This window comes from Microtus oregoni, unplaced genomic scaffold (genome assembly GCF_018167655.1).
Source record: "Microtus oregoni isolate MIOR12 unplaced genomic scaffold, Mior012 000115F_ref0000277, whole genome shotgun sequence".
Classification (NCBI taxonomy): domain Eukaryota; kingdom Metazoa; phylum Chordata; class Mammalia; order Rodentia; family Cricetidae; genus Microtus; species Microtus oregoni.
Genome location: NW_024544744.1, coordinates 2,606,809 through 2,622,291, shown reverse-complemented (window position 1 = coordinate 2,622,291; position 15,483 = coordinate 2,606,809). Strand labels below are relative to the sequence as shown.

The 15,483-nt window shown below is 42.2% G+C and overlaps 2 protein-coding genes and 1 pseudogene across 2 annotated transcripts; 1 reads left to right on the top strand and 2 right to left on the bottom strand.

Moving 5' to 3' along the window:
• Nucleotides 1-3,274: 3,274 nt before the first annotated feature.
• The window catches only part of LOC121443923, a 31,341-nt pseudogene continuing 19,132 nt past the window's right edge, over nt 3,275-15,483 (bottom strand).
• Nucleotides 7,631-8,094, bottom strand: LOC121443917 (histone H2A type 1-E-like). Its single transcript, XM_041645681.1, has one exon. The coding sequence runs from the start codon at nt 8,075-8,077 to the stop codon at nt 7,682-7,684; it is 396 nt and encodes a 131-aa protein (XP_041501615.1). The 5' UTR covers nt 8,078-8,094; the 3' UTR covers nt 7,631-7,681.
• LOC121443921 (histone H2B type 1-C/E/F/G/I) lies at nt 8,353-8,773 on the top strand. The gene has a single exon (XM_041645684.1). The coding sequence runs from the start codon at nt 8,371-8,373 to the stop codon at nt 8,749-8,751; it is 381 nt and encodes a 126-aa protein (XP_041501618.1). The 5' UTR covers nt 8,353-8,370; the 3' UTR covers nt 8,752-8,773.

The window sequence follows — 15,483 nt, the reverse complement described above, 5'->3', positions numbered from 1 at the left end:
GAATTTGTTCCATTTCTTTTTTTTAAAATTTAATATTCCCACTCGGGAGGCAGAGGCAGGCGGATCCTCTGTGAGTTCGAGACCAGCCTGGTCTACAAGAGCTAGTTCCAGGACAGGCTCCAAAACCACAGAGAAACCCTGTCTCAAAAAACCAAAAATAAATAAAAAATAAAAAAAAATATTCGTCAATATCCTACAAAGGTTTATTATATATCTGTGATATGTAATATTCTCAAATCAACTCTCCATTGATTTATTGAATAATCTTTGTTGGGCCCTAGAGTCCAAAAAACAGAGGAGGAGACGCCCCCCAGAGACCATCCCTCACACCACAGCTGATGTAAAAGCATGAAGATTTTTATTAATTCTGTCATGACAGGTCTACCAACATTCGGGAAGCCAAGAGACCCCGAATAGATGGTATAGGCTACTTTTAAAGGAAAAGCCATAGAAGGGGTTGTTCTTTGCCTATTATGATTGGCTTATTCGGAAATGCTATTACCGATAATTGGCTGGAGAGCTGTTGCCAGATCAGATGAGGGAAGAGGTCATTTGGACCCCGTTTCCCAGGGACTGAGTCAAAAACATACGTGTGTGGGTAATTGTTCAGGAACTAAGTCAACATCAGGGGAGATGGAAAGTTCCCAACATTTCAGTAGTTGTAAGGTCCTTGGTTCCCAGGGGGAAGGGGCAAGCATTACTGCTGAGACTGAGAGAGCCCAGAATTGGTCAGAAATGGCTTCAGAATTGTCTCAAAGTTTTCCATCTTTATTTTGATATCTAAGTAAAAAGGTGAAGTTTAATGTATAAAATTTAATTCAAAAGTAATCTTATAGCTATAGTTTTTCTTATGGATCCATGACTAAATAACTTTTGGTTATTATTTTTTTCCAGTGCAATGATATACTTTGAAAAGAGAAGTTTATAAAGTGTTATAGTAGATAGTTTTGAAGTTTTACTAAGCACAGAGAACACATTAGATTGTTTCCTCATTTTATAGAAGACACACTCTGTTGTTCTTTTTTAAAAATGCTGCAAAATCCCCGGTGGCAGTAGGCAACAGAAATGCTGTAGGTCCCAAATGGTGGTGGCAGGCCATGTGGTGGCAGACAGCGGGCTCTGGGAGAAGCCAGTCCCAGGCAGAGACAGCTGCTGGTCTCAGAGCAGTGGTGGCAGGCCATGTGCAGCAGGCAGTGGGCCCCAGCAGAGTCGGCTGCTGGTCCCAGGCAGGGAGACACATGGCAGGCAGGCAGACGACAGAGACATGGATAGAAACGACATGCAGGGTGAGGTTGAATGTTATTCAGGGGCCTATGGAGGAGAAGGGTGAAGGGGGGACAGAGAGAGAGGGGAGAGAGAGGAGGAGGAAGAGGAGGAGGAGAAAGAGACAGAGAAGGGGGGAAGCAGAGAAGTGGGGAGAGAGGCAGAAGCGAAGCTGCCTCTCCGAGAGGAAGACAGAAAAGAGAGCAAGCTCAGGCCGGAAGCTGAGATCAGCCTGCCTCAGCGGATGGGGAGGGGAGTGGGTGTGGCTTGTCTCTTAAAGGGACCAAAACCATAACATTCCCAGGTCTTCCTTATAATAAAAAGCATGCACATCAAGGAAGCAGAAAAGGAAGGGCCCAAGATGGCCGTGTGCAGGTCAGAGGTAATGGGAATGGGCATGGCTTGTCCCTTAAAGCGGACAGGAAAGCACAACACACTCTATGTAGAAAAAGTCATACAATTAAGAACAAGTAATTTATCTTATGATAATTTTATCACTGAAATAGAAGAACAACATTTTTATATCTATTATGTATAATAGATATTAAATATTTATATCTATATATATGATGCCATAATAATACATCTGTTCCAGGGGTGGATGATACTTGGAAAACTCATAGTCTTGGTATCCTGACATTTTAAAAATGTCTCCCATGGTACTAATTGAAATTACTTAGTTCTGATACTAAGAAACAAATATAATAAATAAAACAATAAAGAATAATTTGTGCAATCATGTTAATGTGTTTAAAGAGATAAAGATTCAAGAGACTAATAGTACTTGTGAAGTACTTAAACATGAAAAACCTGGATGCTAAATTCATGATATACTAAATATACTTGGTATATGGCCTGCCCAACATTCAGTCACACACAGTGATAATATCCATTCTAGATCTATGTCCTTTTATCCACCAAACCACTAATAAAACTTGAAAGTATTCTAGAGGTTTGTGTTGAACCACAGCTGTGACTGGGTTTGTTTTGTCTCCCAGCTTAATAAAGGGGAACTTAATAAAGTTGGAAGGCCATCCAACTTTGCCCAAACTGGGACCCTTGTCTTCATAGTCAGTGAAGGAGCCTGATGCAGCAGTAAGAAAAATAAACCAGAGGTGGTGCTGTCTGTTGTAATCAGACACTCCAAAGATGCAATCAGGAAAATCAGCCAGGAGTTCAAAGCCGGCTTCGGCTACAAAGTTAATTAAAGCCTAGCTGGTAGTATGTGAGACCACGATCTCAAAAAAAAAAAAAATTCTCCTTGTTCCATTTCTTTCCCTTTGCTTTGGGATTTGAATTTGATTTTTTAAATAATGATTTTTTATATCCTTTGAAATACCTGGGTAAAAAAAATTTCACACCTGTGTGCACATGAATGTGAGCCAGAAGAGATATTAAATGAAGTTGGCGTTGTTTCTAAGAGTACCAGGAAGTGAACTCCTGTCCCAAACACCAGCAAATGTTCTTAAAACACCGAGAAATCATCTCCAGAAAGCTAATATTTTGCACTCAAAATTTTATACAAGTTGTTGCATAAAATTGGGTAGCTTAGTGGGACACTTGCATTTTATTATTATTGTTATATTATTATTATTATTGTTTTTCGAGGTTTCTTCTGTGGCTTTGGAGCCTGTCCAGGAACTAGCTCTGTAGTCCAGGCCCGTCTCAACTCAGAGATTCCACCTGCCTCTGCCATCCGAGTGCAGGGATTAAAGGCACGTGCCAAGATCGCCCGGGCCGACACTTGCATTTTTAATTGCTGTGCCGCTAAATTAGTGTAGTTGAGCATTCAGTTTCAATAAGATTAGGGGCTAGTGATTGTTAACTACTTGCTTAAAAAACACTTAACGATGTGATAAAATTGACCATTTCAATTAACTAAGGAAAAAATATAGGCAAAGGAATCTACAGGGAGCTATGCAAACTAAGGAATGAATCTCTAGCTGTAAACATGGACAATGTTGCAACTCTTTAAAAGGATAAAGTGGGTGGCCCTGAAAAGGGCCATTAGAAAGCTGAGCATGAAATATATCAGCTTAACCACCGAAGCCGTAGAGGGTGCGGCCCTGGCGCTTGAGCGCGTAGACCACGTCCATGGCCGTGACGGTCTTGCGCTTGGCGGCTCCGTGTAGGTGACCGCGTCCGCGGATCACGTTCTCCAGGAACACCTTCAGCACCCCGCGGGTCTCCTCGTAGATGAGGCCAGAGATGCGCTTGACTCCTCCTCGCCGGGCCAGGCGGCGGATGGCGGGCTTGGTGATGCCCTGGATGTTGTCGCGCAGGACCTTGCGGTGGGCGCTTGGCGCCGCCTTTGCCCAGGCCTTTCCCGCCCTTGCCGCGACCAGACATGGTTAGATGTTCGAGAGCCGAAAGCTGGAAACACTGGGACCGAAGCCGAGCACCGGCTTTTATAGAGCAGGCGGCGGACCGAACTGAGAACCTGAGGGAGGAGGCGGAAAGTTGCGCCCGCCGCTGTGGGGGAGGGGAAGGCTTAAGTGGGGGGGAAAAAAAAAGGCGTTTGGTTTCCTGTCTGTGCTTTCTAATGAACTAACTCCTTATCCTGTTTTAAATTTGGAGAATCGAGCGCACAAGCAGTACGCTGACTTTGTGCAAAATACAAAAAGCCGAGCGGCCCCCTAACAACCGGTTACCCGGTCCAGAGAGAGCAACCGCAGGCTGCTGCTTAGAGCACTGGCGGGCAGTGCACACTTTCTAGGGCGCACACCGCTGTGAATCACCTTGTGTTCCTTCTCTACAGTGACTACATTTCAAATAATTTCCTCTAGCTAAAGCTTTCAAAATGCCATTTTAATATCAGTATTATTATTCCTCTTAAGAATTTTTCATAAAAGCAACATGAATCGGTGAATTGGTCACCTGCATCAGTTGTTGAATGCGTCAAGCTAAAGGTCACTTTTCACATATAAGATAAGTTTACTTAATATACTAGGGTCGATACTGATATTTCCATTCCATTTTGACTATATTATAAACTTCACATATAAATTGCATCATATGGAAATCTCATTTCTTCTCACATATTTTCTATTTAATTGGCTTTCACCAATATTTTCAAAGAATCATCCAACTGCTTCTATGAAGTTTGGATAAAATCTTCGAGGCTGGTTGTTCGTCTGTGACTGCTATGCATAGTCCCAGCAAATGAAAATGCTTTTTTTTTTTTCTTAATCTCCTGAACTATTTTTCCTTAACTTGTAAGTTAGGATCTGTGGAGAGAACTCCTGGGGAGCAGTGTCTTCAAAGACTCCTTGACTAGGACTGAGATGATGTGGAGAGTTAGGGGCCCAGACCTAACAGAGGATGGAATCTTACTGGTCCGTGGGGTGGTTGTCATATCTTTGGCTAGTTTTAAGGCCCTGAATGTGGTTGTCCACCTCTATGTCGAAACAATACCTTGTGGCTAATAGATAAAAGTCAGTTGCAGCCTTAAACATTGCAGACCACTAGCTTCCAAATCAATCCAAAACCTAAGAATGCCATCAGATGCAATCAGTATGGATACTGGTAGCCATTGGCTGATTGGCAGTAGGTGTGTATCCAGGTCTCCTGAAAGGACCCCATTTGAAGTTGAACCCTAAGTATTTTCCTGTTTGAACTGCCAGGATAAACAGCCTCTGCGCGCCCAGGTTTCACAGCCTGGACCTGAACCATGAACTGTGAGCTCTGAATTAAATTTAACCCCCAAACACAATATACTGACAGCTTCCCATATTGCAACACCGTGGCCCTCATTGGGCTAGAACTTTCGTTCTTTTTTTTTTTTTTAACATTTATTTAAACTTTATTTTATGTTCATTGGCATCAGATCTCCCTGAACTGGAGTTATAGACAAGTGTGAGCTGCCACATGGGTGCTGAGAATTGAACCGGGTCCTATGGAAGAGCAGACAATGCTCTCAACCACTGGGCCATCTTTTCAGCCCTGGGCAGGAACTTTCTACGAATAAAGCCTAATCTTTCTCAAACACACTTTACTTTTATGTGTAAAGATGTACATTTGTAAGCTAGTTGCTGAAATAATCTTTTCTATACAAATTCTATTCCAGTGTAAAAAAAAAAAATCCATGTTTTTTTTAATTTCCCCAAAATTTTGCATTTACACTAAAATTTAAACCATTATTTAATAGGCAACTTTACATAAAGTATCTATAAGACATTTTTCAACAGTGGTTGGTAGCAGCTAAAATAGTACTGCAGTTCATGCTACCCAGACATGCTATGCCTGGCCTCAGATTCTAGGCCATCCTATCTGAACCTCCTGAGCCCTGGCCTTGCAGGCCTGAGTATCAGACTGGCTAAATAACAAATTTTTCTTTTACGCAAAAAACTTTATAGAATACTTTGAATATTTGTTTTTTTCTTCTTTTTATTGTTTTTTTTTTTAGGTTTACATATTCGTCATTTCAATTTAGAACCTAAAAACCTCTTACTTATAAAAAAAAGGCATAACTTTTTCTTTTAATTTATTTAGCTTTATGTGGATGAGTGTTTTTGCTTGCATATTATATATATATATATATAAACATACAACATGTGCTCCTGATGTCTACCAGAGGCCAGAATACAGCATCATCTCTCCAGGAACTGAAGTAGACAGTTGTGCACTAGCATGTGGGCGTGAGAACTGAACCCAGGTTCTCTGAAAGAACCACAAGAGCTCCTAAACCTTGAGCCATCTTTTTCAGGCCTCCACTCCAGCCTACATTTTAATGTAGAGATGGTTGTGTACAAGGGAGATGAGGGCTGTGGGGTGGAGAAACTGGTGGGTGGGACACTAGGCATTGCCAGGCACTGAAAGAACACTTCCTAGGGTGTGTGTGTGTGTGTGTGTGTGTGGTGTGTGGTGTGTGTACAAATATGCATGAGAGTGAACATGTACTTGCAAGTGTCTCTGTGTGCAAGGGTGATGGATGAGCAGTGAGGAGGTGCAGTGAGATCCCATCGTCTCCACTGAGCTTTTCAGTGGAAAAAGCAACACCGACTACTCTGACGAAGTCTCGGTTTGTTAAGAACCAGTCTGCATGCTGGAAGCGAGCGTGTGACTGACTGTGACTATTTTAGTAAACCTAGTAAAATGCTGGCACTTTTCTATAGGTGTTTTGGAGGGGTGCTCATGACTCTTGTCTTTGCTGAGGAAGGCCAAGTCTCATGAGAAAAAGAAAATTAACAACAAAAAGTGGAAGAGCTAGGATTTCTTATTCCTCTGAGTTTCAAATCTGTCATTTAAACACTAACTTGAAGATCTTGATCACAGAATCCCAAGGCAGGCAGGGCGATCCAATAGAATTCCTGGTTTTGATTGACGGTCTTCCTTCAGCTCCTTGAGTTCTGCTCGTACAGAAACGATATGTTTGGTTCACTTCAAGTAACCGACGGTTGACAAAAAAAACCACAGGCAGTATATTCTCAACCTATGAGATGAATAGTTTTGTTTTTGTTTGTTCTGTTTTGTTTGCATAAATTTGGTGTTTCTATATGCCTCAATGCCAGAACCGGACCCCACCCCACCGCTCACCCCCCATCTGATGTTCAGTCCTAAGAACTAAACTCTGGTCTTCTTGTAAGATCAGCAACTGTTCTTAACCACTAAGCCATTTCTCCAGCACCCTTTTAAATGTAACTACTGCTAATATATACTGCAAGTAGTTTTCAGATAAAATACGGATTCTGGTGATTAAATTCAGTAAATCATTATTTAAACTTTTTCTTTCTAGAGTTGCTCTTCCCACTAACGTCAATGAACTCGTGATAAATATAAAAGCACCGAATTTTGCATTTTGTATTAAGTTTCTAAGTCCCTCGGTAGTAGAACTTTTTATTTTAACTTTTCTGTTAGGTCTATGGACTCCAAGATGTCTCAGAATTCAAATCTCTCACCTTAGGCTTCGTCAAAGCCTGTGCCACCACCCCGCGCCTAATTTTGCATGTACCTTCCAAAACTCAATACTAACCCAAGAATAGCAGCCTTCAAAATTTTTACAAAAATACCCTTATGTAAACAAAGCAAAAATCCAAAGTTGAAAACGAGCATAAAACTACAAAGAATTAAGGTTTTGAAAAGACTATATATGTAGGTCCTCTTGTAAATGTAATTACTTGCGATTACTCATGTAATAGAGAACACGTGATTTTCAATGCTAATTTACTGTTATAACACTGGCTTCGCACAGTATTTAAGTGGGTAACAAGTAGCATATCTTCACTGAAGGTCTAATTCATCAATAAATTTAGGGCTGAGTTCACTTAACATTTCTTTGTCCCTTTAACATAGAACAGACTGCTGGTTCTACCACCGTCAAGTAGTACAGCGCTTTCCAGTGTTTTCGTAGGTGGCTCTGAAAAGAGCCTTTGTTTTAAGGTGACTTCCACCAGGACAGTCCAAGAGACAGGCAATCAACTTATTTCCCCTTGGCCTTGTGGTGGCTGCTCTCGGTCTTCTTGGGCAGCAGCACCGCCTGGATGTTGGGCAGGACGCCGCCCTGCGCGATCGTCACGCGGCCCAGCAGCTTGTTGAGCTCCTCGTCGTTGCGGATGGCCAGCTGTAGGTGGCGCGGGATGATGCGCGTCTTCTTGTTGTCGCGGGCCGCGTTGCCAGCCAGCTCCAGGATCTCGGCCGTCAGGTACTCCAGCACGGCCGCCAGGTACACCGGGGCGCCGGCGCCCACCCGCTCCGCGTAGTTGCCCTTGCGGAGGAGGCGGTGCACGCGGCCCACGGGGAACTGCAAACCGGCCCGGGAGGAGCGCGTCTTAGCCTTGGCGCGAGCCTTGCCACCCTGCTTTCCACGTCCAGACATGGTAGTAGGAAATTAGCTGTGAGAACGATCTCAGCAATAAGAACGCTACACTGGTTCCGTTTATAGTCAACGCATGGCGCGAAAACGGAGCGATTTCATTGGTTACGTGTAGCAGTTTCATCTAAGCCAGTGACAGCGTGGTTTTGAAAATTTCTTGCTTTGATTGGACACTTTGTGAATGACGTTTGCAAATCTCGATAAGCATAGACACAAGTTTATTTAAAAAGAGGCCTGTGCAGACTACGTTCATATACTCACTTCCAAATCTCTTTGTTTTCTGTTTGTTCTTCGCCATGCCTGAGCCCGCTAAGTCCGCGCCCGCCCCGAAGAAGGGCTCCAAGAAGGCCGTGACCAAGGCGCAGAAGAAGGACGGCAAGAAGCGCAAGCGCAGCCGCAAGGAGAGCTACTCGGTGTACGTGTACAAGGTGCTGAAGCAGGTCCACCCCGACACCGGCATCTCTTCCAAGGCCATGGGCATCATGAACTCGTTCGTCAACGACATCTTCGAGCGCATCGCGGGCGAGGCGTCGCGCCTGGCGCATTACAACAAGCGCTCGACCATCACGTCCCGGGAGATCCAGACGGCCGTGCGCCTGCTGCTGCCCGGGGAGCTGGCCAAGCACGCCGTGTCCGAGGGCACCAAGGCCGTCACCAAGTACACCAGCTCCAAGTGAGCGCGCCTATCTCGCTCTTAACCCAAAGGCTCTTTTCAGAGCCACCACAATTTCATATGAAATAGCTGTTACATGTTTGTTTAGTGCGGCCTCTAACAAGCCATAAAGGCCAATAGTAGGGAGTATGTATTAGGGGAGTCTATCCCATTTGATTTTTTTTGAAAGAGCTTTTCTGTAAGAGCACCTAATCTCAGATCTTAAAAAACGTTAGTGTTTCATTGGTGTTTGTTCCCTTGCAAAGTTATCTTTTCTATCCTAAGTGGGAAACGGACTGTAACCACAGAACAGCAATGCTGTAGCAATCATGACAGGCCATCTACAAGGCTCTGGGATTTGAATGTTCCATGATCTCGAAGTCTTAGCTCAAATGATCTTTCCAGAGCCACTCACTCTACTGGAAGGAAGTGGCACTATTGTGAATAGACATTTCTTAGCTGTAACAGTAAGCCACCCACAGGTCGTCGGGATGATGACTTGGTAAGATTCTTGAGCACTTATTAATGAAACGTTGGCGCCTTGGACACCAAAGTTTTTTCCGGTCTTTGAAAGCACCTGAGCACAGATAACATCTATTGCTCAGTTTTAACGTTTGCTTTTGTGTGCAGTGCTGTTCTTGCATGTTTATTTGGTTTGCCCCTGGAGCTTTGTTTTACCAAAAGTGAAAGTAAGCAAAAGAATTTCTACTCATGTCAGTAGCCTTGCTACTTAGTGACTTCATTGGCCAATCCACGCGCCGCGCGGGCAATTCAAAAATCGCGCCAAATATTTTTCCCGAAGAGGCGAATCTTCCGCGGAGGCGTTTGTTTCCTGCCTCTTCGTGCGGTGCTTCCCTGTTAGTTTCTTTTGTCTGTTTCTGACGCGTGGAAGAGACTTAAAAAGAAAAACCAGAATGCTTTTGCTTACTGCCCCCCCCCCCATAATTAAAATAGGCTGTTCAGTTCAAATATGTAGTAGCAAAATTGAAATATTTCAAAAATCTTTACCTAGAATCCACATGAAACCACTTCCACAATACGTTTATTTTGCTCAGTTCTTTTGTTGGTACATTTCATATGATTAGGATATTCTAATGGCTCCCAGCTGGTTTCATGAGCCTATGCTGCAAACACAAGCAACAGAAGATGTGGAGTGGGGGGTAGTGTTCGTCTTAGTAACAAAGGTATTCTTTCAGACTAGTAGAAATAACAACATATTCATATAAAAGAAATAACTATAATTGAGGTAAATTGATACAATGCATTTCATATAAAGAAGAAAATGGCTGAAATAAATTATTTAATTTCAGAGTCATGCCTCAAAAGGTTTGCAAAAAATGGCATTTAATAAAACCAAAACCAAACTCATTAGTTTTAAAGTTAATTTAAAAATTGGTAAATGAAAATGTAAAACTATTAGACAGAGGCTACTTCAGAGCTAGTGGTTGCCAAGGTAACGGGTAAAGCACAGTAGTTTGGTCTTGGGTGCCTCATAGAATTGGCTTTACATTTTAGGTGTGTGTTTCCCGTAGCCTGCTTGTCATTAGATACTATATGATATAGTGTAGATACAAAAGAGACCTGAAGAACCCTGTGTAACAAAGAAGTTCTAAGCTCATTGAATGTAGAAAAATCTGAGAACCTAGTTTTTCTAGGTAGTCTTATTTTCGTTTAGAAAGAGGAAGAAGGAAGAGAAATACTAACGGAGGAGGCCATTAGCAAGGCTCATGGTTTCAGATTTAGGCTAGAATTAAGTTTGAAAGATTAAAAGATCCAGTCAAAGAGACCACAGATGCCAAAAGGAAAAACAGAGTGCAGAGCCTTATTCTTAGCCACACTATATGGTTGCAGCTCACTACAAAATACAGAGTGCCCAAGATACCAACTTATAATGCTGGAATTTTTTTCTTACTAGACAAAGAGCAGCTTTTTATATGCCTTTAATTGTGCATTTTCCCAGAAGATAAACTTTTTAAAAAAAAACTACACCTGGCCAAGGAAACGCTTCCTGGAGTGTGAAAACAGCATTCTGCCATAACACTGCAAACATCCTCTTGCTTTCAAGGGTTGTCTGGCAAGTGTATTGTCCTGGGCTGACATCAGTTCACCAAGTCGCCTTCATTTCCCACTTTTTGTTTAATCATATTTTGTTATATAATATTGAATACAACTGCTCGGTGTTGAATTACTTTTTTTGATGTTGGGTTTTTTCCTAGACTATTAAAAACAACAAAAACGAGCAAATAATCAATATAAATATTACAGCATAGAAAGAGCTTGAAATCTCAAGTTGATCAAATGGATTTAACTTTCCCAAGACACCAACAATCCCCACCAATAATTTATTAACAGATAATCTTCTACAAACATTGAGTAATAGCAGTCAGTAATTTTAATATTTTCAGAAACATTTAATAAATGTTTTCTAACCTTATCCCATCGAGTAGAAATGATTCACATTCCAAGCACATCTTAATGACAGTCTTTTTAAGTTAACAACTTGGTCACTTAACATAATCACAGCTGACTCTAAATCAGTGATTTCAGCATATAGTCTACTATCTATATGTCTTGGAGTAGTACATACATTTTCTGAATAAGAGTATCATTTTTAACATCATGCATTTTGAAGACTTTGATGTAGAGCTATTCCAGCAGTTATAGCAGTGGTAGCAATGGCAATAATTCCCAATATTGATGTGGGATTTCCCTCTGTATGCTGTGATTACCATTGATAAATAAAGAAACTGCTTTGGGCCTATAGCAGAGCCATGGGGAACAGAGCTAGGTGGGGGAAACTAAACTGAATGCTGGGAGAGGGAAGGCAGAGTCAGAGAGAAGCCATGGAACTGTGGCCAGAGACAGGCATTCTGAAACTTTGCTGGTAGGCCAAGACCTTATGGTGATACACAAATTAATGGAGATGGGTTAAATTAAGATGTAAGAGTTAAGCTAATAAAAAGCTAGAGCTAATGGCCCAATCAGTGATTTAAACAATACAGTTTCTGTGCAGTTATTTTGGTTCTGGGTGGCTGGGACGAACAAGCACCACACACACACAGACACTATACAACATAATATCAATAATTAGTCATTTTCTTCATTTGATCCAATATATCATAAAGCAAAGACAAAGAGGGCACATCTTTCAAGCTTGATCCATCTGTACAGGCATCCAAACACCAATCCAAGATAGAAGTATGTAAATATTCTGGAAGCTCAAATTTACAGGAGTAATTAGCATTTAAACAGTCTACAAGGAACAATTGGAACAAGACACAGATCCTTCAGATTGATCCCAACAGGTTTCTCCAGTCAGAAAAAGTAAGGATGAGTAATACATGCTGTACTATTATATGACATTTTTTAAAAGAACACTCTCATTGTTAAAAAAAATTTTTTTCCATATATCTCCTTTTCAGCCCAAACATTACCTAATGTTATTAATTTCCAAAGATGTTCTTGAATAGCTCCTCGCTCCAGATGAGGAGAGGAGGGAGACATCCTGCCCCCATGTCATACTGACTCCTCAGACCTGTTATTATGCATGGAGATTGTATAATTATTACACAACTATCCTAATTATTGCCTTTCCATTTGGTGCAAGCAGAAAGCTGCAGGGCTCCAATCTGTGGCACTACCTTAGGAAGTGTTAGTAAGAACTCACACCTCTGAGAGTCCTCAACGTTGTTCCCATTCACTTAACTCTGAGACAGACAGCAGGAGCATTGCAAGGGAGGAAGATGAGGTGGAATGAAAGGCTCATTAGTAATATTTCCTTTAAAAGCCTTAGCTGTGAAAATGAACAGATTCTTCTTCCCTTCTGGTTTTTTCCATTACGAATACTAAATAGCCATACCCTAGATCTAACTTTCAAACAATGAACTTCATGCCTAATACAAATAGGAAGTCCTGGGCTGGAGAGATGGCTCAGAGGTTAAGAGCATTGCCTGCTCTTCCAAAGGTCCTGAGTTCAATTCCCAGCAACCACATGGTGGCTCACAACCATCTGTATTGGGGTCTGGTGCCCTCTTCTGGCCTGCAGGCATACACACAGAATATTGTATACACAATAAATAATAAATAAATATTTAAAAAAAAACAAATAGAAAGTCCTTCCACTCACATATAATAGGATTAATTCAAATTTAAGCCCCCTTCATTGGGAAACAAAGAATCTCTACTGTCATAGGGTCCTAGAATCCAAATAGAGTCATTAGTATAAATGATAATAGTCTGAACCCCCTAAGGCCACCACTCAGTTTAAGTGAGAATTACAAATGGAAACCCAGTAAAGTCCTCTGAATGGGAGACGTTTGTGTGGCTTGGGCAGTTTATGGGGCCACTGGCAGTGGAAACAGGATTAATCCCTAATGCATGAACTGGCTTTTGAGAGCTCATTCCTTATGAAGGGGTACCTTGCTCATCATAGATGTTAGGGAAAGACCTTGTTCAGACCTTGTTGACTTCCCATGGGAAGCCTGACTCTGAGGAGAAGAAGGGGGTCAGAGTGGGGAGAAGGTGAGGGGAGTAGGAAGAGGGGATGGAGGGGGAACTGGGATTGGTATGTAAAATAAAAAAGACTGTTTTTAAATTTTAAAAAAGTAAGTTGAAAAATAATAAAGGTAAGCAATTTTCAAACAGTCATTTAAAAAAAAAAAAAATCATCATCCGCTCCTGTCTCACACCCGCTGATGTGAGCGAGTTTTGTGTGCTACATCTCCTGTTCGAAATCTCTCCATCTGCTTCTTCCTCCCCACAGGAACCCTGGGAGGTGCCCTAAGCATGCTGTGCACAGTGCTCCTCAGAGCCCTTACCAGGTCTATCCTAACCCTCTGATAGTACCAAAAGATGACTCCCCCAGGTTCTTGGTGTAACCCTGCAAACTTAATGTTAGCATCTTAGAGAGGTTTCCTGTGACAAATCACCTCACAAAAGCAACTGAAGAGAGGAAGGGGTTGGGTTAGCTCCTGATTTGAAGGGATACAGTCCTTCAGAGTAGGGATGGCATGGTAACCATCCTGGCAGGGGAGGAAATGCTCTACTGATAAACATTCAAGATCCTCCCTTCAGATATCAGGCTACCTAAAGGGTGGAAACTTTACCCAAATTAAAGTTGCCCCCTGGGAATCGCATACTGAGGAAAAGAAAAGGTTAAAGCCTTGATGCCAACTGGAAAAGGAACTTGCCTCCTCAGAAGAGGTTTCAAATAATTCTGACAATCAGGCAACCTTGCTGGACCAATGGAAATTGAGACAATGATGGGCCAGTGTTGGGTAGGCGAAGCCTACATCAGGACTTACTAGTTATATATACCCATTCACTTCTGATTTAAGCTTGTGTCAAAACCCAAAGAAAGAATATAAAGCTCACTGTGCCTCCTTATTTGCTCCTCTTCCCATTGTGAACACATTGAACAAATCCTCTTTCTCTGCTAGTCTCTATGGCTTGTCTCCTTAGTCAGCCACCGTGTTGAGAATGGGTGGCCATGCCCAGCTTGCTGTAGCCCAGGTTTAACTGTAAAGGCTCCAGTACTAAAAATAGTAGTGGGACTGTGAAGTCACTGTCACATGGCATCCACACCAAGAAGCAGAAAGATGCATGCTGGCGTTCTTCTTGTTTCCTAGATCTCATCTTTATTCAGTCTAGGATCCAGCCCAAGCTTGCGAAGGTCCAACCCACATTCAAGATATGTCTTCCCTCCTCAGTCAAATGCTAGAAATGCCACCACAGACACACACAGAGGTGGGTCTCCTTTGTGATTCCAAATACAGTTCCTCTGGAGACGAACAGGAACCACAAGAACACATAAGCTGCCTTGATGCCCTTTAAGCACTGTGTGGCTCGGCTGGAGGGCACAGAATTGAAAGGTTCTGAAGTGCTTGGATGACTGAGTGGCAGTTCACTAAATCAACTTAAGGCACAGAGCAAGAAGCAGTGGGAGAAGATGAGCACGCTAACAGTCTAAGGCACAGATGGGCTAAAGGGGCCAGCTCTCAGAATCAGGAGTTTGGAATTGGAAATCAATCATCTCTGCCTTACTTTGCACGATGACTTTGAGGGAGAGACAAGATGAGTAGACCTGACCACTGTTGGGACCCGTCCATTTATCTGCTGAAGAGCTAAGGAGTTCGTTTTCTCCCTCTCCTCTCCTCCTCCTCTTCTGTTGCCCTAACCCCCTTTCTTCCCTCCTTCCCTACCACTTCCACATAGAATGCATGCTACCTATGCATGCAGCCCAGATTGTCTTTAATCTTAGGATTCTCCTGTTCAGACTGCTGAGCATAGGAATTAGAGGCCTCTGCCACAGTGCCCAGATTATATCATTTCTTCAGTACAGAATTAGGGTATTCCCAGCTTGGGTGTGATTTGAAAGTATGTGAGTAGTTAATGTTTGAGTGTGTCCTGTGACGAATTCTATTTACTGTTTCCCATTTGTGTCTAAACATTAGCTGTCTCTTGATGCCAAGGCCCTTCTGTCTGTATTAAATTACATATGCTCTATTTACTAAGAACTTATATAGCCTTTAAATATCTTAAATTGTTTTGCCTATAACTTACAAACTAAAAGCATATTTATTTTTCATAACAAAATTATAACAAAGCCAGGCATAGTGGCACATGCCTTTAATCCCAGCACTCAAGAAGCAGAGGCAGGTGTATCTCTATGTGTTCAAAGCCAATCTGGCCTACATAATAAGAATCAGTCTCAATAAACCACAAATGTTGGGGCTGGAGAGATGTGACTCAGCAGTTA